The 24,372-nt window shown below is 38.4% G+C and overlaps 1 protein-coding gene across 6 annotated transcripts; it reads right to left on the bottom strand.

Annotated features, from left to right (window-relative positions):
* Positions 1 to 1,296: 1,296 nt before the first annotated feature.
* si:dkey-103g5.4 lies at positions 1,297 to 22,832 on the bottom strand. 6 transcript variants are annotated; one of them, XM_043258222.1, is made up of 32 exons: positions 22,517 to 22,829; positions 21,684 to 21,901; positions 21,299 to 21,454; positions 20,752 to 20,940; positions 18,743 to 18,860; positions 18,544 to 18,654; positions 18,296 to 18,467; positions 18,044 to 18,206; positions 16,909 to 17,097; positions 16,649 to 16,823; positions 15,430 to 15,569; positions 14,857 to 15,158; positions 12,781 to 12,938; positions 12,251 to 12,478; positions 10,886 to 11,221; positions 10,440 to 10,814; positions 9,601 to 9,765; positions 9,356 to 9,513; positions 9,128 to 9,265; positions 8,808 to 8,955; positions 7,348 to 7,481; positions 6,970 to 7,095; positions 6,600 to 6,789; positions 6,088 to 6,153; positions 5,854 to 5,994; positions 5,714 to 5,773; positions 3,933 to 4,049; positions 3,489 to 3,640; positions 2,546 to 2,632; positions 2,129 to 2,275; positions 1,873 to 2,022; positions 1,297 to 1,712 (listed from the first exon to the last, which is right to left on the bottom strand). In XM_043258222.1, exons 1-32 carry the CDS (start codon positions 22,722 to 22,724, stop codon positions 1,554 to 1,556), a joined length of 5,376 nt encoding a protein of 1,791 aa, XP_043114157.1. In that variant the 5' UTR covers positions 22,725 to 22,829; the 3' UTR covers positions 1,297 to 1,553. The 6 variants fall into 6 exon arrangements, with proteins under 6 accessions (XP_043114157.1, XP_043114158.1, XP_043114156.1 ...); XM_043258223.1 differs by having other exon boundaries at positions 9,595 to 9,765; positions 12,251 to 12,436; XM_043258221.1 differs by having other exon boundaries at positions 9,595 to 9,765; positions 22,517 to 22,828.
* Positions 22,833 to 24,372: the final 1,540 nt, after the last annotated feature.

Here is a 24,372-nt window from a genome sequence, read left to right as displayed (position 1 = left end):
TTATTCATGAATATGAACAACGTTGGCGATGTAATCCAAAAGCGGGCATACTTAAACAGATAAAAGTGTTTTATTGTTTCTTTCCTTCGCTTGTTGTTACTCCAGATAAACATACTTTATTGATCCCTGGAGGGACATTCAGGCACGAAATAGCAGCTGTATCAAGCGTGAATAGCAGAAAAACACCACTATAAATACATAAAATGCAATCAAACAAGACAGTGCAAGACAATGCAATGAGAACAATGGCATATATGCGTATAAGTATTTGGTAAATAACATTGTTAAAGTCGCTCTCAGACACCCAAGAAGTGTAGATGGACTGTCTTGTACTGCTTTATAGTAAACAAAACAAGGCAGAGATGGTTTATGTGTTGCTGCTTTAAAATGTCATCAATAGAATTCTGCCCTGAGCATTTTGCACTGTTAAATCTATTTTAAACTCAAAGCTGAGGCCATTATTTCACTATATGTTCTCTAAGTGCTTGTTTGTGTTTTTATTTTAGTCATAATCTAATACCATAAATCTTAACTACTGAGGCATGACCCTAAAATTGGTCAAGAAGTCTGTGTTGAGATGACCATGGACAGCAAGACATTTTGGTTCTGAACAAATAAATTAAATTCAATAAATCACATGATTATATCCCATTTCACTGAATTTGCACAGTTATTGACATCATAAATGTTATTTTAAAAGATTTTATTATACCACTATTACTCTGGCATTAAATTGCAATAAAACTAGTTAACACTGATGCAGTTCCTAATACAATGGCTGAGACATTATGTAAATTCGACATCTTTCTCTCTTCTTTGGGAAACTCTTGGATATGCTATCTTGGATATTTATTTTGTTATTTGAGCAAATTTGTAATCATACATTTATTGCAAATAACCTAATTATTACAGTAAATATAGAGAGATAGTTTGGGTAAATAAATTATTGTTATTATATTATTATTTAATTATTATCATTAACTATTTTTTTTTACATTTTTGCTCTGCATTCTGCTGTTCATTTTGAATTTGACGGCACATTGTCTAAATCAATAAATATTTTTTTTATTCATTTTACTGATTTTTTAAAATGATTTAATTATTATTCATATATTCTTTTTAATCCCCCCTGTTTTAAGAAATTCCACCATGAGTTTGTGCATTTAATCAAACTGTATGATATTCTGGTGCAAATTTGTGTCATTCGGTGGAAGCTAGTCAGATTAAGGAAATAAAAACGGTAAAATTCTGTAACATGCCCTTATCCTCAAAAACTACTTGAAAGCGGAGGCATGATCGTTGGATCCATGCAGTTTTATGTCCATTTTAATGTTTTTTCTTAGTCCATTTTTTTTTGCTTTTGTACAAGAAAGTAGTTATCTAACTGTGCTGGGTCATCACCGGAAGCAAAACTAGAAGCTCTAACAAAGTCCAGTGGCCATTACCATCCAAGACGATAAGGCCATCCTCTGCCTCACAGCATATAACATGCCTTTGAAAGCTGGATTCATCACTGTCAGAAAGGCAGCACTGTTCAAAGTTAAATTGTCAGTTCATGGAGGAGCGGCGTCTTGGCTGTCTGGGCCATCGCTGAGTGACGGGTCAGTGTTGATGTGCTTGATCTCCAGGCTCTTAGGAGATTCTCTCAGGAGACTCTCGACCTGGCGAAACACTGAAGCGTCTCTGTATTTGCGCAGACGTCCCAAAACCTCCTGCCCAGAGAACAGCACACATTTGAAATCTCACACTCCGACGAGTATTGCTTCTGCCACATCAGTCTGATCCTATGGCATCTGTTACATCCCTGTGAATTACTTGGCAGCAGCCACTGAAAACGCGAGGGGTGAACAGGGCGAAATAAATCAAACTTACATCCTCTGAGAAAGCCCCAGGACTTGGCTTCTGCACTCTTTCCAGCAGAAGACCATCGAGAGCCGCATCAGATGCTAACTCTTTTGTCCTCTCGTCATCACTTTGTCGCAGTCTGGCATGGAACAGCTCACTTAGGCACACCTGTAAAACCTGCAAAATTGGACAGGGTATGATGTCTGTAAGAAAGACTCTATTAGCACATTTCTTTTCTTGGCTTGTTCGTGCTGTGCTGGTGTGGGGCAGTTGCTAATAGCACCTTGTAAAAGGCCCTTTGGAAGGCTGGAGTGGAGTCGGTCCTCATCTGGCCCGTGGAAATGTGTGCAGCACAGTGCATAAGCAGCAGAGAAAGGCCACCCACTGACTGCAACCTCTGACAGCGAACAAACAGAGTCTTCTGTCCCTCCTGAAGAGATAGGAAGTGCTAAGTGCACAGGGGTTTGTATGACAGAGCATTAAGTGTGCCTAACATGAATTAATTATCGCTCACCCGGTGACTGACAAATGAGGGCATTTAACCTTAGCGCAACCGAACTAGCCAAGAGACCAATTACATCACAGTAAAAGTGGTGCTAATTATCACTTCTCAAAGTTTGGTAAATTATTAATAACTTTTTTTTTTCCTTTGTTCTTTATATGGCTTGTTCAATAGATGCATGCCTAAGTGTAGAAATACCTGATAATAAAATGAGTTGCGGAAAGCATTGTTGTGATAATCGCTGAAAGGAAGAGTAGAAGCCAGCTGAAGGCTTACTGCTGGTATCTAGGATGAAGAAATGAAAGCCGTGAACAAACTTAAGGCTGTTTGCAAATTTCAGGTCAGTAAGATTAAATAATTGAAAGAAAAAAAAAGTATAATTTTACAAGACATTGAAATAAATGCTGTTCATTTAAACTTTCCGTTCATCAAAGAATCATGAATATAGAAAACTATCAATGCAGGAACTTGAATGAATTGTTTATTTAAGTGATCTATGCAATTAAAGGGATAGGTCACCCAAAGATGAAAGTTCTGTCATTAATTACTCGCTCTCATGTTGTTCCAAACATGTAGGTCCTCTTCAGAACACAAATGAAGGTATTTGTAGGTATTGTAATTAAGGTGTTGTATCTGTCTCCATAAACAGCAAGAATACTACCACGATCCAGCACAGAAATATAACAAAGACATCGATAAAATAGTCCATGTGACATCAGGAGTTCAAGCGTAATTTTAAGAAGCTACGAGAAAACTTTTTGTGCTCAAAGAAAACAATAGTAACATAATTCATTTAAGAATTCTCCACGAGTTACCATCCCCCATCTTATTGTTTTCTTTGAGCACAAAATGCATTCTCGTAGCTTTGTGAAATTCAATTGAACTACAGATGTCACATGGACTACTATTTCCAGATGAGCTCTCAGATTCTATCAAGCACATCTTAATATGTGTTCTAAAGATGAATGAAGGTTTGGAATGACACGTGGTGAGTAATTAAACGACAGAATATACATTTTTGGGTGAACTAACGCTTTAAAGCTAAGTTGTATTTGTCGTCATCAACTCGTTACTTTTGGAGGATCTACTTTTCTATGAGAAACAAACATTAGAGCAACTGGGAAAAAGACCAGCTCCAAACCATTTTATGCAAGTGAAGATGCTGGAGGAGAAACTGTCCGTGCTGGTAGAGCAGAAGCTGTCGTGGGTTGAGTGTTTCAGAGCTCACTTGAATCAGCTCTCCCTCACACTCCCACTGGGCATCCATGAAATCCACGAATGACCGCCCTGCACCTGAATGCATGTACACACCATTCAATGTGTCAGACTTTAATCACTCTGCGTCTTTGCAAACATTACCAAAAAAATAAAGCCGTTAATTAATTACGTTGTCACATGAGTATTGAGTTATAACACAGGCCCTTAACCTTAAGACGCTGCTAAATATAATGCTTAAAGTTATATTCCCACACTGAGATGTACGTTATGGTTCTCATGGCTTTAAGTCATCTGTTGCTACACTAATGACTTTGCAGTTCTGACGAGTCCAGATCGCAGGTTTCAGTGGTGATAATTAGAGCCTGACCCGAGGGCTGGATCTTGAGAAGGCCTCTATCTCTGGCACTATCCCTGAGCTGCTGCTCCACTTCCTTCATCAGCTGGAAGAGAGGAGATAGTGCTACTAGTCTGGACCAGTCCTCCTCTGCAACACCACAAATACAGAACAGCAACACAGGAAATCACACAAAAGTTGTTTTTGACTTCATGGTTCTCAGCATTTACTTGTACCTATATTTTTTTTGATTTTACCCCCTAGACATGATATATTTTTTCCAGTGGGTTTGCATGAGTCATTGAGTAGGTGTGGGCAATACGACCAAAAACTTATATCACAACATGAGTAATTGTATTTCATGGTGACAATGTGTACACTATACAGATATTTTTACTTTAAATAAGGTCTTTAGGTTATCAACATTTCTTATACCATAGAATTTTTTATAATTCTTGTCACCAGGGTCAATATCCCAAAAACTAATGCCAGTCTAAATTTAAAAACTTAACTGAAGACAAGTAAGCAATCTACCATTAAATAAGAGCTAATTATATTAAAAAAAAACTGTAGATCAAATAAAAAAATTATTGCTACATACATTGTCAAAAGTAATTAAATACACTACATATTAAGTATAAATTAAATATATATTTCTTGTTATTGAAGTTACAAAAGTGATTTTCTTCCTTTCGTTGTTTAATTGATAGACAGCCAGAGCTGGGTAGTAACTGATTACATGTAATCTGGATTACGTTATCACGTGCAAGGACTGTTTTGTTGTTGTTTTTCATGCCCCATGTGCTCTATGTGCCCTACTTTCTGTCGTCAGTTAATTGTCTTATTGTGTTCAGGTGTGCTTAGTTAATTAAGTCATTTCCTTTGTACTATATAAGTTCCTGTTTGTTAAATCGTCTGGTCTCGTCTATGTATGTGTGTGGTTCTAGTCTGTCTACCTGCTTGACTATCTGTATTGCTATTTACTCTTTTGTGGAAAATTAAAAACTATTTATAGTTATATTCTCGTTGAGGGCTCCTTCCCTCAACCACACCGTGATATACGTAATCAGATTTCAAAAATTAAGATACATTTTAAAATACTCTTAATCAGATTAGTTATTTTTATGGGTTACGTGATTACATATTCACACAATAGAAACTAATTATTTATAATTGAGTCTTGTTTTGCGGGCATTCACACATAACATCATTTAGGTAGTGACAATGCATTTGACCACTGGATTTACAACAATCATTTTAGGTTTATAGAAATTTAGGCTATAGAAATACAAAGGTTCACTCTTATACTTATGAATGGAAGAAACTTCAAGACATATGGAGGATGCACATAGTAAAATGAGTTTTCTTTCATTACTGACTGCATTTCAGTGGCTGAAAACCTTTTGTTTTTAAACTGCAATGCTTAAAATTAGGGAAAATTATACATTTTTGTGATCATGTAGCACAGCAATGTCACATGAGCATGTACTGTAAACCCATTAGAGACGATAGCCCAAAAGTTTGTACTGGTTAATCCCGTCTATCAGTATATAGCATACCCCTAGACAGTGTAGTTTAACCAGACAAATATGGTTTCTGTTTTACAAAATTGGAAAATCAGAGTGACATCTGGTTTAGAAAACATGCTAACAGCCCCAGTGCTAACTTGGGTCGTGTGCTAAAGCAATGTAACAAAATCAAGTTTTTGCATCAATGTTCACTTTCAGTTCAAACGTGACCTTCAAGGTTAAAAGAACCCATGACTCCAAAACACACACTGTTCAGCTAAAAGCACTCAAGTAAAATGCTCTGACCTGCTAGTGGTGGCATACTGAGGTGTGCGGACAGACCAGGTTCCTGAAGAGCTTGGACATCTGAGTAGAACAAGAGAGAACATCACGTCGTGATCTGAAATGAAGATGCTGGTATCATCTCTGACTTAAGACGACCTCACCCTGGTTGTGGTTCAGCCGTGCTTTTTCCCGGCTTTTCTGAGTGTAAGATGGGTTTGACAGAGAAAGAGAGGGCACCGTGGCATTCTGTTCACTCGCAGATGAAGCCTTCATTTGATCTTTAAAGGACTGAGTTGAGACACCTGGCACAGCAGGCAAGACAAACACAGCGATGTAGTTGTCAGCCTGTAGAGTTTCAATCTGGCTATTTATTTTCCTTGCATAAAAAAAAATACCTTTTACAACAGACACAGATTCGGTCCATGCTCTGGAAGCGCTGTCTCGGCCGAACACCTGCTTCCCTTTTGAGAAACATTTTGCAACCATTTTCGCAAAAATGTCATGTTTAACATTTCTATAATAAGACATTTGTGACCCTGGACCACAAAACGCTGGGGTATATTATATTGTATGGGTAAAAATTATATTTTTTTTAGAATCATTAGGATATTAAGTAAAGATCATGTTCCATGAAGCTGTTTTGTAAACGTCCTACCATAAATATATTAACTTGATTTCTGATTGGCAATTTGAATTGCTAAGAACTTCATCTGGACAACATTTTAAAAAGATTTTCTCATTTATACTATTTTCAAGTGGTTGTATTTCAGCCAAATATTGTCCTATCTAAAAAAAAACAAAGCTTATTTATTTAGCTTTCATGTGTTTTTTAAATCTCAATTTCTAATAATTGACACTTGTGACTGGTTTTGTGGTCCAAGGTCACATATATATGAAGATATTGTACCAGAGCTCTGCTGTCGCTGTGTGCTGATCGACTGGTCAAGTGCTTTGCTTTCCTCCAACAGCTGAATAAGTCGTTCAAGCCGAGGAAGGATTTTCTGCTGAGTCATGGCTACTGCTTTCAAAGGGTTTCTAACACCCTTGGGCTGCAGTACGCCAAAATCCTTATACCAGAATGTGCCAGAAACCAAAGACTAGAGGAAACGAATCAATTCGACAGACTGTCAGTGGAAGAGGTGAAATAAAGTCTGCTGAAACGTTCCTAATTGTCTCAAACACACACAGCTCTGAGGTAAACCAAGGACATCTCCGCACAATTATCAGTCAGTGTCATGAGCGTATATATTGCGCGTCTGGCCTCTAGCACGTGTTACCTGCGCGGTGTCAGCACGCAGCTGGCAGGCCTGACGAGCACAGAGGAGAGAAGAAAGCACAGCATCCAGCTCTGCTTGTCTCTGCATTAATTGCTCCCACAGTTCCTGCTCCCTCAGTTCTCCATCCTGTGATAATCACAAGACACTGTGTTATTCATCTCAGACCACACTCCATCAAACTAAAAAACAGGACCATTCAAAAGCAGAATATTGGAGATCGCCCCAATAGCCACGTGGAGTTTATCAAGCTTCCAATGCATTGATCTGCTCATTCAGCTGTTTAACGACGTAATAATGAGCTCAACAGGCTCTTGTCAGCATTGTATCTTTCTGAGGGCGGGAGCGTGTTTTTATGTTTCGATGTGAAAACAAGCTGACCAGATGCTGCGTTTCCTGTGCCGACAGCTGAGCCCGGTCCCTCCGCAGTCTCTCCATGGACACACTCACTCGGTTTAGCACGACCTTAAGCTCGGTGTGCCAGTAACACTGCTGCTCCCACTCCTCCTCGTCTCCTTAAAGGAAGAGTTCACACAGAGATGAAAACTTTGGCATTGTTTATTCACTATCATGTCATTCCAAACCCTAAAGTGGTGAAACAAAATTGAGGGCAAAACATTTTTACAAACAATGACAATGACTATTAACAGTCACATCTGTTCAAGTCGGCATGAAACAGAAGTTGCAGTTGTGTTTATTTTTTTCTGTATTGTGACCATATTTTTGAGTGAATCGTCTTGAGATGAAATTAGATAAAATGTTGAGCAGTATTTAGTTTTGATTTAGTTTCGATTGCTGTCATTTCTATTTCTGTGATGTCATTTGAGTGACAGTTTGACCCGCCCTAATGGCAGGATGTGTATCATCAGGGGTGTTCTTTTATTTATGAAGGGTATTAAAAATAATATTGTACATGGATTGGCCTTTTATAGTTGTTTGGTATTTTTTTTGCAAATTTTACATATGAATCACATATTAAAGTAGTTAAAAAGTGGCACCAAAAAACACTATAAAAGTGGTTACATATGATAGCTTTAGGTGAAGAACCCTAATCTTCTCTTTCAGTGAGCTGTTCACACGAGATTGATTGATTGATTGATTGATTGATTGATTCTTAAGTTAACAGCTTTCTGCAGGGGAAGATAATCATTAAATCATGATGTAAATGTAAGTCAGTTACTCACACAAACCTACTGTATTGTATGAATCAGAAGACTTGGAATATACTGTAGTACGTAGGGAGTGCACTAGACTACATCATGGATATTAATGGGTTTTTTCATAATGTCTGCAATTGAGCAGTCACTGTTACTGTGAACTACTTTATTGTATAGAAAAGACCTGTGTGTGTGTGTGTGTGTGTGTGTGTCACAAAGGTGAGCAAGTAAAATAGAACTGTTTCTAACGATTTATATTCAAATAAAAACAGTAACACTTTATTTTAAACACCAATTCTCACTATTATTTAAGCATATTGGGTGTTTTCAACGCATAATACCTTATTCTGTATATATTAGATCGCTAAATCCTACCCTATTCCTAAACAATGATTATCATGTGACGATGAAGACTAATGATGCTAAAAATTTAGTTTTGCTTCACAGGAACAAAATATTTTAAACTAGTAAATATTAAACTGCAAACATAATCACAGCATTACTAAATTATATTTTTTATATAAAAAAATGCAGTCTTGTGAGCATAAGAGACTTCATTCTTTCTAAAATAAAAAAAAAACAACCTCAGATAGTAGTGTACATGAGGATCATGAGTTCTGTGTTTTGAATCTTTAAAGCATAACTGTTTGTCCTCTCAGTGGGAGTATGAGCACGAGGACTGACCTCCTGTGAGAGCGTGTAAGACATGGCCTGGTAGGAGCAGCGATAACTCTGAGATCTGGAGAACTTTTCTCCGGGCCTCACACTGAGCGCTTTCCTGAATCTCAGCGGCGGTCTCCCTGAGCTGCCTGTCTGTGTCCATCCAGTCTATCTGTTTTACGCACACATGCGAACATGCACAGAATCTCATTCAGGATGCAAGGATGGTGGAAACGCTTCCCATCACACTGACGCTTACAAAAATAAAAATAGACACTTGGTCAAAAGGCTTGCATTTTAAATAGGCCACAGAGCGTAGTGCCATCTCCGTGGAGTCAACTCACACAGTCAGAGACGTGTACGAATGTGGAGAGATGGTGTTTAAAGGCTCTGTCAAAATCTCCCACCATCTCCTCTTCCTTCAGTGTCTGCTCACGCCAGTAATTGCCCCGTACATTGCTCTCCTTCTGGAGGGCTTCCACCTGAGGCAAACAAACACATTTGCACACATATAAACACCCCCAAGCCAAATGAGCTTTTATGCGGCTGAGATTTAGTTCAACTTCGCTCACCGTGACACTGTCTGGATTCTCTCCTAATGTCAGAATCTGGGACACAGTTACAGGAACCACAGTCCGTTTCCAAACATCCAGACTGGCCCCCACAACCAGAGCCAGCACCCCTGTCACAGGGTCCACAGTCTGAGCTCCAAAACGTATGGGAACTAGCCCTGAGAGTCACGATATACTCTAAGTCAGCACCTACAGATTAATGTAACAGGATTTGAACATTTGCTAGTAACCTCCAATACCTTTACCATCTGCATCCTCCATGGTTCCTGCTAGAGGCACCATGCATCCTGACACCCAGTCTAACTGAGCTCCCAGAACTGGGACATGCAAACCCGAGCCTCCAGGGTCAGGATACTCCAACCCGGGGAGAGCTGGCAAGGAGAGCTCAATGCCAGGAAGCTTGATTTCCCCTAAAGGATAAGCAAAGTTTGCTTTAACAGAAATTCAGATGACTGTATCTTTCACTGATTAAATCTCATATTAAATGACCCTTCACTAAGCTCTGCTCCCCTTTGGCTACTGTTGCAAACTCACTCAGACAAGCCCTACAGAACGTCCCATAAGAATGAACCGGAGATGTTTATGAACAGGATGGCTTTCAGTAAAATCTGTTCATAAAATGGTAAAGAGTGATTTGATATGAATATTACATGAATTACAATTATTACAAGAAATTGTTAAATTATGCAGCAGCTTGTTTTGAAATTGCGGAGACTGCAAATAAGAATGATGGAAAATGTTTCAACACACTCACACTAAACAGAAAATAAAAAAGCCTCAGTTAAACTTGATTGAAAGTGAACTTGACATCATACTTTTGGATACTTTTACATTTTCTTTAACACTATCCAAACACATTTTCCATAAACCTTAGAATAGAGAAAAAATTTAAATGGTAGACAATTGTTGGCAATATATATCTGATCTGTTTTTATCTTTTTAAGGCAAGGCTCAGGTAAGCATCAGAATTTTACTTATAACTAAATATTTTTTTAGAATACTAAATTTTTTCATTAACCTAACTTCTATTAATGTGCAGACCTTGAGATGTACAGATGTTTTGTAGGTAAGAGCTCTAACCCACCCACACTACCGCCATTCTCCACCACACCCCTGGCCTGTTCCTGTACGGCTTCCAGGCGACTCAGCAGCTGCAACATACAGTGTTGGCTGCTTTTCCAGGCCTGCTCCAGCTCCGACGTTGCTGCCGAAACTCTGTCCAGGTCACCTTGTAAATCTGCAGCTGCTGAGCTCCACTCCTCGCTGAATCCTTGCAGGAGCTCTGCAACCCGCAAGCAAGCCCCCAGAGCTTGACTGTCCAGCAGAGCCTGGAAACCACCAGCATGAGGCACCACCTTTCCTCCTCGCACACTGCCTCCACCAACCCGCGCCATCCGGCCGCTCAAGGGCTCGATGAAAGACTCGCTTAGGAGGAGCCCCCCAACTGGAAGTACAGCCCCTGAACAGAGACACTCATCAATCAGGCTGTTTGAACATGCTGAGACACTTTTTCAACAATCAAAAACTGACCTGTATGGGGATCAAGAGTGATGCCGGTGATGAGCACCAGGTCGCCTGTACGAGGGTCCAGCATGGGACAGCCAATCTGAATAGGCTGCCTCAGGCGCGAGATGGGACACGTGTACACACCTCCCAAAGGATAAACCAATCCTGTTTGCGGATGGATGGTGATGGCCAGAATAGGCACCAAAACACCAGTGTCACAGTCACACATGGGTCCTCCGAACACCAGCCTTTGGCTTGAACGAAGCCCCCGTAGTTTAGAAGCAGCATGAATCTCAGCATGGCGGGATGGAGGGTATGGAATGAAAGGCAGCAGGGGAGATTCCCATTTTCCCAACTCACCTATGAAGAGAAACATTGGGTTTAATACATTCAAATAACAGTACTAGTGGCACAATGAAGCTGCTTTTCTTTGAAAAAAAATATTATTTGGGTTACAGCATTTACAATAGAAGTGGATGGGGTCAATCTGTAGACTGTAAAATACTAAATTGTTTTAGAAGTATAGCAAAAAGATTTGAACTGTGGGTGTATTAACATGACTGAAGTTTTTAAAAACCACTTACTAGCCTTACTCTAAACTAACCAGTTTGATTCTGAAGTTTAAAGTCAGAGGTTCTTGCCTAAATGACATGCCAAAATAACGCTTAATATTACCATAACAGCTAGAACATTACAGTTATTAAACATAAGTACTTTTATCATTTTAAAATCTGATATTTCTGTTTTTAAATCCCCCGAAAATGGCCCCAGTGACTTTCATTGGAAGTGCTGCTCTGTAAACTTGATTTATTTCAATGAAATAAAAATTGTAACCTGCAAATAAATTAAATTTGTAAAACATGAAAAAAAAACATTATTTTAATTTTATATCTATATCAATATTTTGATCACTTCCTTACTTAATCTACTGTTATTAATATTACAGTAAAACTGAAATTTGGCATTCATCACCACTGTGATCATAAACTAAAAAAACACTCAGAAAGCTTTTACACTGTTTAACTGAGATCCTATACAGCATTAAATGGCCCTTTGCTTAGCCCCACCCCTTGGTTACTGTTGCTAGGAACTGTAGGAAGGAACTGGAGACTGAAAGGACAAATACTAGGAAAAATGCTCTCAACAATTTAATTTATCTTAAGTATTTTTTTCTAAATAAAATTCTGTACATCCTTGAAAAACTGGCCTCTTGTACATACTTTCTACACACCTCACTGTAAAACTGACACCACTTTTTTTTTTTTTTTTTTTTTTTTTTTTTTTTTTTTTTTTTTTTTCGAAGTCAGAATTCTATTAACATTAGGCCACATGCTGTCTACTGAATGTAGAATACTCATTTAGTACTAACTAGCATACCAAGTGACTTACCAACACAAGCATCGGCTGTAACGACAAGGGTGGAGGAAGCAGGATCAAAGCCCACGTTTCCCGCCACAGGCAGTAGTTTGCCAGTTTGGGGGTGCAGGAAGAAGTCCGGGGGCACTTGCATGCTGTGTCCACTGGCCAGTAACATATGGGCGTTAGAGTTGGGTTGAATCAGGCCTGTGAGAGGATCTACATGAACAGCATCACAAGCTCTAACGGCTCCATCAGAAGCTGCACAAGGAAAAAGAGTGAAATCTTTCTGTGTTTCGGCAGACTTTAATCAATCAGTCATGCCACAAACATGCTGAGTTGAACCTCGCGGGCTATTTGTCAGGATTTGACCAGCAAAAATGGCCAATGTTGTAAAATACCTCCACCTAGTGGTGCAGTCAGACTTTTCAAGACTTTTGGCTATTTTCTATTATATTCCACTAGGGGACATGATTGCAGTGTAAACGGATAAACAGCATTAGGTCTGAATTACATGCTTAATATCTGCAATCGACTCAGACATATTATTTAAAAGGTCTCACCGATGACGTCTTCCCTACTGAGGACCGATCCAGTAGCAGGGCATAATAGCTGTGCTCCAGTGCCCTCTTTAAGCACAACCCAAGCCCCCAACCTCTGGCTCTCCACTGATACCATCTCAGTCATCTCATCAGACAGCACGGCTACTCTCTCCAGAACACTGCAACGCACAGCATATACAGCAGCTTATGTATTACAGATTAAAATAGCGTTTAAATAACAATGAAACTGTTCATCACTTTAAAGTTAGGAAAAATATGTTGGCAGAAACTAAGGTTAGTGAAATGTAAACACATTGGGATGAGTGGAGGATTTAGGCTTTGTGCGTGTGGTTTGTGCAATCAGAGGGAGGTGAAGGGCAGGCTGGGTAGATCCAGAGGCAGACATCGGTTTTTACTGTGGCCTGGCTGTGTCGTGCCCTTCCTGGGTGTCAAGGACGCTGTGCTGATATCTCTGATGTTTATGTTATGTGATGTGCCTCGTGAGATCAGCAGTGACATCATAGATGGTCATGTCTAGTCGATTTTTCCCCTCTTTATTTGAAACCTACCTTCTTTTAACTCCTCATATTATGCTAATGTGTAAATCTTACTGCACCCGTGCAGAGATATCGGATATAAACAGCACATCCTAAACAAACAGATTCAGTTTCATCACAGCAGCCACTAGACAGTCAATCCCAAAGATCGGATGTGAAAATAAATCACAATGGTCGGCACTCTGAACGAAGCTATAAGCTACTCACTTCCTTTTGTGATTATGGATCTGGAAACGCGATAAGAGGGCTGGGACGAAGATGATGCTAAAAGAGATTCTCAGTTAAACTACGCTTTTCTACAGATGATTACAATACAGTCATTGAGAACAGAAACTATTTTGAGTGTACAGTTGCACTCAAACACATACATGAAGTATCATTCTCCAGCTTTTAGTCAACACTAATTCATATTATTAAAACATAAATTTCACCACTTTTGAGGGGCATGGGTCTTGCATGGATGCGTTTTATAAAATATTTTCAAAATGTGACCACTGAAATAAAATTAATTAATCCTATGTGAATAGCGTATCTCTGGCAAATTAACAACTTAATTGTAAAATTGTAAAAATCACAGCGATCTGTAGGCCAGTGAAAGAATTCAGTGGTATGAAAATAAAATGTAAAAAAATGCCAAAAACACCAAATGTTTTGGGTCAGTAAGGTTTTTGAATATTGTAATGTAAGTAAAATGGTAGTTTCTGTTTTAAAATATTTCTAAAAAAATATGATCCCACTTTATTTTACGTGTACCTAATACCTGTGTACTTACATAGTAACTATATGTGTATGTAGTACAGTATGTAAACATAGTGTACACCTTAGTACATAGTATCTACTTTTCTAATGTTCGTGTAACTACACATGTAACAACCCACTGATAGGCATGTGTAACAGGACTAACAGCATTTTTTTGGTAAAGAATTAATAAAAAACATTCTATGTATTTAGCATTTAATTACTCTGATGTTACACAACAGCGGCCAGTAAGTTAGGGTTAACACTGATTTTGGCTGGTGTCCAGAATGTGTACACTTTATATTAAGTGGACATTTCCTGAGGAGTTACCATGTGAGTACACTGGTATTACAGCGGTACACCAACTCCAGACCCAACTCCTCCCACTTTGCATACCCCATTTTGATTTAATTCGGACTTTAAACTTACTAATCACATATTTTTGAACATGAACATCACGGTAACTGTCACAGCCAAAGTGTATACTGCCTTCTTAAGCCACTTTATAATATCAATTTCATGCATTTGTGTACCACAATAATGCAGTGCCTTCAATTGGGGGCTTTGCTAGGCAAGTATAGTATAAGCAATATGTCTGATTAAATTAAAAATTATTTGGTAAATAATAGGATACATTTGATAAAACATTTTTACTCAATTGATGGCTTTAATGTAGTTCTGAACCACTTTTTTTGTGGCTAAGAATTTTTCTTCAAGTGTGTAGCCAAGTTTCAAACGAACACACACATACACTTGAATAAACAAACAAAGATGAAACAGATACATATCTGCCTCTCCATACTGTTGCTTGATGTGTCTATCCCAGAGCGAGGTCTGACCCTCAGCCAGCAGTCTCAGAAGCCTCACACTTTCTCTCAGTCGCGCTCTGAAGGTCTTCTGCATGGCCCGCTGCGCTCTCATCTCCACCCGCAGGATCTGCAGCTGGCTGTCCAATAGCTGTATCATCTGACTGCCCAGTGCTCTCCTTCGCACCATCTCCTGCTCCACCTGCCTCTCCAGACCTTCGGTTTTCCCTCCAAACATCCTCCAGCCAGGGTGGAGCTCTCTCAGCTTCCCAAGCACCCCCTGATAGAGCTGCTTCACCTGCACATTTCCATCAATGAAACAAGTTAACAAAGGAACGCTATACTTACAACTCACTTTACAACTTAATCCACACACTTCGCCCCAGGGAAGTAAAAATTTACTGCTGTATCCCTCACAGTATCATAGTGAACGGTGAAACAAGAGAGAGCGCTAATTACAACCGAGCATCTCAGAGACGCTATTCAATATGGGTAAATATGTTTGAACTTGATATTTGAAGCTCAGAGGGGCGGGAAATAGACTGTTGTTCACAGTCTGCGAGTCTCACCTCTCCTCTGAGCTGCCCGAGACGTATCGTGACAGACACGCTGTGCTTGAGTAGGATGTCGTAGAAGGTGCTGGAACTGAAGGCTTCGAGATCCACTTGCTCTTCGTAGTCCCAGAATTCATTTGAAACCAGAGCCACCGCTGCGGGCAATGTGAGCACAGTCTGTGGGAATTCTAGCTCTGGATAGATTCAATACAATACCATAGGAAAGCCAAACGTGTCACGCCTGATACATCTCCTGACAATCACTGCTTTGAAAGCGAAGAGTAATCTTTGGGATTTGCGTATGATGCTGTCTAGGACTCTAAGTGTTTGTCAAAGAGAGGTGGTTTGGCCAAAACATCTGGGATATGGTTAATCTGAAGAAGGCAAAGAAACTTGGCAATGTATGATCGAATGCTACTTGGAACAAATAAAGAAAAGAGCTTTTGATATCTTGGGGTAATTGCTTTCTTCTTTATCATGGGGGAGTACAGGGGGATTCCTTGCAATTTTATACTGTTTAAAAAAAAGATGCTGTGCCTGAAATTACATTTGCTCATTTTCAAGCATATAGCCTTTATATCTACAGTAAAAAAATAAATAATTATTATTTCTATTTTTCTGGATGGGGTATATTATAAGAACAATAAAAAATAGTAATAATGTAAGTAAATTAAGATCCGCTTTCAGATAATTCTTATTTTAAAATATTAAGCAGCACAACTGTTTTCGATATTAATAATAATATGCGGTATTCATTGAGAAGCAAATCAGCATGTTATAATAATTTCTAAAGGATAATTTTGACATTGAAGACTGCAGTAATGGTTGCTGAAATTTCAGCTTTACATCACAGGAAGAAAAATTACATTCTAAAAATATTTAGAATTATTTTACTTTTTTCATACTGTATAATAAAGTTTTTACTGTAGTTCTGGTCAAATTAGTAGATTATTTAGCCACCACATGAATGCCTTTTCCATCACATTTATTCTTAGTTCCTTATTGTAAGTGTAAACATTTTTTCTTATATGTGAAGTCTGTATAATCTTAACTCGTATGGAATGTGATATGGCTGCACATAAAGCATTATGGTCAAGGGGATGAACCTGAGATGCACAGGGTGAGAGGTAATCTACAGTATTTACAGCAGGCCTAATTGTATAAGATATGTAGCCCCTGGTGTTGCTAAAAAAGGTTCGCTCATGTATCTCTGGTGTGTGTCATTAGTGGTTACCTCTCTGCACCGAATCCTCAGTCAACCCCACCTGCAGGTTTCGATGTGTTTTTTTCACAGCCACCACCCTGGAGCCCTTTGATGAATAGTCATCCATGTTGTACCTGAGCTGCAGATCACGATATCTGGCCTGAGCTGGCAGTTTCTCAGGCCAGCCGTACTCCCTGAACAGGATCTGTGAGGACGCAATGTTCAGTCACTTCAATAGGCTGAGCTTTGTTAACACTGTGCTTTTTGTTAAAGCCTCCCTTATCATTTACCAATATTGTGATGCACAGGCACAGGATTACCACAGCTCCTACTAAAAGCCCACTGATCATCAGCCAATCAGGGCGGAGCAGCAGTTGGCGCCTCTGTGCGATGCCCATCCGAGTCAAATGATGTGGGTCAGAAGGAAAGAAGGGTCCAGCGTCATAGCACTCTCCACCTGCAGGCACTACCTTCACATACTGAAGAGAACAAACAAGAATAAAAAATAGGGGCTTTTTGGTCATTTATTTTAATGTCTAATTCTCTCTATTAATTAACTATTAACTGCAACTTTTACCTCAAACTGATTACTGCTTAGTAAAGTAGTTGTTACGTTTAAGATTAGGACATAGAACGTGGTCATTCAAAATATGTGCTTTAGAAGTACTAGTATATAGGCAATATTCTAGCAATATGGATGCTATATAATGACAAGATTCTGTCCCTGTACCAAACTTTGTGTTATCTAACTTTTTCTTTCTTTTTTATATGTGAAAGTTTTCGAAACTATTTATTGTGCCTTGATTTTTCACTTTTGCTACATTTCAGTTGCATTTATGATTTCCATAGTTTTTTTCCCCTTTGTCAAACAGGAATAACTTATTTAAATAAAATGAAATAAAAACAATAAACTATTTAAATATTTACTGTGTGAAAGAAAAAACGTTTTAATTTTATTTTGCAAAGATACATTAATTGATATCAAGTGACAGTAAAGACATTTATGATGTTACAAAAGATTTCTATTTTAAAAATGCTGTTCTTTTGAGCTTCCTATTAATTGAAGAATCCTGAAAAATGTATTACTGTTCAAACATTTTTAACAATGATAATCTCAAGAAATGTTTCCTGAGAATCAAATCAGTTAATTAGTTTGAATTCTGAAGGATAATGTGACAATTAAGACTGGAGTTCTGGCTGGTGAAAATTCAATTTAATTTTAAAATACATGAAACTAGAAGTTATTTAAAATTGATATAATTTTACTTTCTACTGTATTGTTCAAAGTTATGAGTGTGAACATATAACAAAAATTATATATTTAAAAAGAACTATTTCATTTTAATTTATTTAGACTAAATAGTATGGAATTTTAAAAACATGTACAATGGTTATCTGCCATAACGTGAAAATGGATCATAATACCATGTGCCTATGTTGGTTGCTACTGAGTTTGAAGACGTACACCCCAGGCTCGTGAAGACTTATGGAAAAAAGGGAGTGGGCAGATTGTGCCAGTTCTTGGTCCTGTGCCAATAATCTGAAGGGACCCCAGTCAAACGCAGCATTAGTGTTGTACAAGCTGTCTCTGTGGAAAAAGCAGCATTCTCTCTGTGACAATCTGGGACAGTGAAAATGGATGGGCAGCAGATGAATCACATGCCAGCGTGTACTTACAGATCATACTGGGGATAGTGCTGCTGGGTCACAGTAAAGAGAAGAATGTCTGCCGGATGTAGACATGCTGTCGGGTTTAAGACTCCTCCAGGTTTCATACCGGATGTACCGAACGCTGAGGATTTACTGGACCAGTGAGAGTCCAAATCTTCCTCTTTGTCTTTGATGTTTCCTAATGAAACTTATCTGATTTAAAAATGTCTAATGCAGCAGCTGTGTGTATATATAAGACGTGATGTATTGGATACCTCGGTCTGTATCTAGCGTCCCAACATGGCTGTTAGTGTGCTGGCTATGGGCCAGAATCAACCTCCTGACCTCCACGGGGACAGCATTAAGCAGACCAAAGAAGCCCGCCTCTGCACAACAGCAAACAGAGAGGAGGCTGCTGATAAACCATGGTCTCAAAAGCCTCTGTACTTCCTGCCCTTGTCTCTGGCCACTCACCCCCTGTTTGCAATGTGTACACAGGCCTGGAGAAGTTGAGCTGCACATTGCATTGCAAACTCCCACGGGAGTCCCAGTGTTTGAGGACGGTCTCCAGCATGCTTCCAGACATGCTCACCTTTTAAGAAAACACAAGAGTAGTTTAATGACAAATAGGTCAGAGTGTTATCCTACCGCTGTTTGTGTTAAGCTCTCACTTGTGCCTAAACAGGGCTGTATTACACTCTCAATGTTCTGTGCAAGTCCCTCACATTGTGTACTTTGTTGTAAAGTTATCCAGTCATACCATGTTTCACCCTTTTATTTGCAGTTAATCATCCAATGGATTATGAAAGAAGGGTATAAAATAAAAGGACATAAAATGGAAAAGATTATGTTTTTGCTTGCTGTTGAGGATCTGAACTAAATCTTTATTTTTTTTATAGTTATTGTTGTTTATTTATTATTTTATTTGACTACATTTTTATTGTAAATTATGCTTATCAAATTATGATAAATAATTTTTTTCTGAATTGTGTGTTACTTCCTGCACTACTTTTTAAAAACTTTCTAGAATCTCTATTTTCCAAAGATTTTTTTATCTCTTTTTTATGTTTTTGTTTCAGTATTTTATTACAATTTATTTTGTATTAAAAAAATAGAATGTTGATCCATACAATGTATTTTTGGCCACTGCTACAAACATACTTGTGCTACTTACACACACACACACACACACACACAAGCACAAACACATTCTGTTGCAAAAGTATTCAAACCCTTATGTGGGGCAGTTGAAATTTAGCTCAGGACAAACTGAAAATGCATATCGGAGCAAAAACCAACTGAGGTCAAAAGAGCTGCCTGTAGAGCTCAGAAAGAGGTTTGTGTAAAGCCACACATCTGGGGAAGAGTTCAGAAAAAAATTCTGCTTCACTGAAGGTTCACAGAATTAGCTTTCATTATCCATAATGGAAGACATCTGAATAATCCAATGATACAATACTCCAATGTTCTGGTCTTTATGTTAGTGTGGCCAAATTCAATCCTCTCTCAGTGAAGACACTTGAAATTTACAAAATGGCACCTATAGGACCCTCAGACTGTGAGAAACAAGATTCTCTGGTTTGGTGAACCTCAATTCCAAGCATAAGGAAATCAAGCACTGCTTATCACCTGCAGAGTAACTTTCAAAAAGTAAAATGTGCTGTTTTTAGCAGCAGGGAGCGAGGGATTCATAGGAGTAGAATATATGCTCAGTGCACCAAAATATTGAGATTAATGAAAACCTAGTGCAGAGCATTCAGAACCTCTGACTATTTTTTGATTGGGTTCAATCCCATATCAATTGATTGAACCCAATCAAATATTTCTGGAGAAACATGAAAATGAGCATCTACCCCAATCCAACCTGACAGAGCTTGAGAAGAATGACAGATAATTGCCAAATGCTGATGAGGAAGCTTGTCAAATCATACCCAAAAAGACTTGAGGCTGTTAAAGTGCTTCAGTTGAGTTAAAGGTTTGAATACTTGTGCATACATATGAAGAAATAGCAAAAATAGATATTTTTGTAATTTTGTAAAATCATGTTTTTTATTTTTATTGTATTTTATGTTTTTAGTTAGTTTGTGTTAGTTATATTTTATATGTTATATTTTAACCTAATCAAAACCCAACTGCAATGTGAGATTAATTGGAATTATGTTTAAAAAAAAACTACACACACACACACACACACACACACACACTGTATGTAATCAATTCTGGCCCATAGTAAATCAACAGCCATGTCGGGCCACTGAAGCATCTAATACAATCATGTCTTATATATATATACACAACCAGTTTATTAGACATGTTTAATTATATTCGTTTTATTAGGAAACACCAAAGAAAGAGAGGAAGATTTGGAGAATTTAACTCGTCCATTAAATTATCTGCACATTGCTTGTAATTGTGTTACACCATGTTTTGTGCCTCCTTTTTAACACCTTAATCATGATGTAAAGGGACTATATAGACCTGACCTGTTGATTAGACTCCATGTAGAGCAGGTAAAGGTTCCCAGTGCAAACCAGCTGCAGAACTGGACTCAGGATGCTCTGGCACCAGCCCACACACTCAACTCTGTCTGGCTCAGGCCTGGACAGACCTCTGCATGCACACAGTCCCAGAGAACCATCATAGCCCTCATACAACTCAGGAGAGGGACACACCTGGGGGGGGGTACAACAATTGACATATTGCTCAATGAGAAAACTGCGTCACTGGGTCACATATCACGTTCTGTGGTACACAAGTGGCCCCTATGTGTGTGATAAAAGTTCATGGAGGAAGGTATTTTGCTTTAGAGGTCACTGACTTGCTGGTCAACCATTTAACTCTGAGAAAACACTAGTCAACCGTTCAACACTAAGAAGATTGGATGTCCTTCATGAGCAAAATGACCAATTCATAAAATTTTGAATGGCAATGACTGAATGGTGAGTATGTCATCATCACAATGCAAACAGCATGAGTGAATACAGGTTTCTCAATGTTATCTCAGTTTCCTCTGTCCTAGTGGACACTCACCTGCTGAGAGCAATATTGTTTCCACTGTTTGTGGTGCAGACATTCTCCATGTTGATTACGTGCTCTTCCATCCTTGCAGATCTCATAAACCTTCAATATACAGACTTCTCCTTTTTGTGTGTATCCCAAAGTACATGGACATTTCCCGTCACTGGCCTACATTCAGGATTGGGAAGATGGCATCCGTTAGAGACAATAAATCCTGACTGATGTCCCTAGTGACTAGTAACTGATGAAAAGAGCATTCAGCAGTCAGTGAGAGTGGTAACCAGACTCCCATTAGGCCGAAATATGAGCGTCTGTCTGAGAAGAGTTCTGCAGATTGCTTCTCTACAATTAGTTACAAAAGCACGGGAAGTTGTGTAAACAATGCAGTTTTTGATACCTGAAAGACTTGACCCTCTTGCAAACATGTACAACTGTCCTGTCCAGGCAGAGGCTGCTGTGACCAGGGTCCACAAGGCAGGCAATTGCTCAAGCCTTCTCTAGGCCCATAGTGATGTTGTGGGCAGCCGATACAGTCGTGTATGGACGTGGCCCCCAAACTTGGTCCAAATGTCCCTTTGGGACATGGAACTGGACCTCCCTCTGGGCAGTAAAACCCTTCAGAGTGCACAAAATAGTTTTTTGAGGCATACTCTATGCCTTAGTAATCTAACTTTATTTAATTGTTAATGGTAGTTTACACAATACTGTAAGTGTACTGAAAATGTACTCAGGCCATCCAAAATGCAGATGTTTGTTTTTTCATCAGAACAGTTTAAGAAATTTAGCTTGTTCAGTCGGTGCTGTTAGAATGAGAGTTTAAACAGACTACATTTTGAATGGTCTGAAGGTGAGTCAAATTTAAACAAATTATTATTTTTGGATGAACCTACTTTATTTTTTCAAATCCAGAATTTTTGAAGATGTGACATTTTTTGAAAATAAGCTATTTAAACACACTTTTCAAACACTAATCAATTTGCAACATCTTCTACTGTGATTTAAAATTGAATTCTGAGATCTAAATTCTTCTTGATGAGGTAAATTTCATAACTGGCTACACAAACATAATTTAAACTTTGTACTCTTTTTGAATAATTTCACAAAATCATATCATGGCTTGCAATTAAATTAATCACAAAGGATAATAACTGTATCGCTCTTTTTAGAAAATTTCATTTTTTTGGCACACCCACTTAATGCATTTTCATATCCCAAAATAATTCTAGTTACCTGGTTTGCAGGAAGATCTTTCAGGAAGTCTTAGAGTTATGTTTGATCCAACAGCAATGCTTAGTCTTGGGGCAAAGAACCAGCAAAGTAGTGTAGGCCAAAAGAGGCAAACTCTGAACCAGCACATCATGTCAGTTTGCTGTCCAGGGCTCAGAGACAGCTTGAAGGCATACAGGAAGCTCTCTACCTGCCATGCTGAATGATTCATGAACAGTCTAGAGATAAAGTATCACACATACCAATAGGTAGAAAGATGCAACCTGATGCTGCCAGTTCAGATTACAGGCCACAGTGAAACCATGAAACTGATTAATGATTTTGGCTGTGCTTTAAATGTCTTTCAGCACATCTGAAAAACATTAAATCAGTCACAAGTTGCAGTTTTATAAGTAAAAGTGCAAAGTCCTATCAGAAAATTTCTACTAGTGTGCATTTTCTTAAATGCTTTGGCAGGAGAGGAGAACATTCCAGGCACTCTGTATTCAAACAAGCAATGGGGCGCTGAAACAACAAACCTTGTTTTTCACATCCCTTGGCTTCATTTGTTTGATGCACACCCAGCAGGCGAGAAGGCCATGGTCAACCTAGTAAACCGATTGCGATATCTGGGTTAAAGTTGAATCTGCAGAATCTGCAGAGCTCTATTTCAGTGTAAGCAAGCTTGAATTAACACAAAATGCTTATATAAACAAAAATTGTTACAGTCTTTGAACTGTGCAAGGAAATCATATCTGGTATTGATAATGTAAACCGGTCATAAAATTTGAAGTTAAAAGTCAAAAGCATTTATCCATACACCAGTTAAACACCTATGCTTACTGCATAATGACCTCATAATTTTATGGTAAACTTCTTCAAAATCAATGAACTTGGACTCTGAACTATGGACTATGACCTAATGGTGACTTCAATTATGTAATATAGTTTCACATTTCACACACTTTTATCCCTACGTAAGAATGAACTGAAATGACTGGGTAGCTTTCGTGTTGCAGCTGTAAAATGGTTATGGATAAAAACATAATGGGAAACATGATTAGTATAAAAAGTCTAGTTACAGTTTTGACTGTTACCCATTCGTTCCTACAAAACAACCTGTTGCAAAATTTATTGCAAGTTTAACTCATTGCCGCATTTCTAAACATGGAGAGTTCCCGGATAACAACTGTGTGCGTAGTCATGAGTAAAATACAGTATTGTCCTAAAACAGATCTTACTGGTTAATACTGAACAAATGAATAAAGGGATAGTTCCTCCCCAAAAAAATTGTCAATAATTACTCATCTTCATGTTGTTCTAAGAGCTCTATTCATCTTGGGAACACAAATTAAGATATTCTGATAGATTCTCTGAGGTCTCCGACCCTTCAAACATATCTTTATTTTTGTTCCCATGATGAATGGAGGTCTCAAGGGTTTGGAACGACATGAGGGTGAGTAATGACAAAATGTAAATTTTTGGGTGAACCGCTTTAAGCTAGTTTAACCAACTAGCAGTTAGCCAAGAAGCAATCAGTCTTACTTTTCTCACTCAAATTGGGCCAATCTACCTTTTGTTATGTTATGACCAGTCTTTAAGAAAACAAATTAGTTAAATTTTAGTTAAACTAGTCTAAGCAGTTCTTTCAAAGGGCATTGCATTCTCAGTAAAGAAAAAGACTTTGGTAACAGGAAACCTTGTAACACAGAACAAAACAGCACTGCAATAATATTAAGAAGAACAGGATTGAATTGAGTAAATTTACTGAAACAAACTCTTCAAAGATAATTTTTATTGTCAACTTGTCTTTCCTAGGACAAAGGTTACTTAATTTGTGAATGAATGCAGCGAGATAGATCCAGTTCTGCTGAATTGTA

Source organism: Puntigrus tetrazona, chromosome 15 (genome assembly GCF_018831695.1).
Source record: "Puntigrus tetrazona isolate hp1 chromosome 15, ASM1883169v1, whole genome shotgun sequence".
Classification (NCBI taxonomy): Eukaryota; Metazoa; Chordata; class Actinopteri; order Cypriniformes; family Cyprinidae; genus Puntigrus; species Puntigrus tetrazona.
The sequence above is the reverse complement of the archived record's forward strand: the minus strand, read 5'-3'. Positions and strand labels throughout refer to the sequence as shown.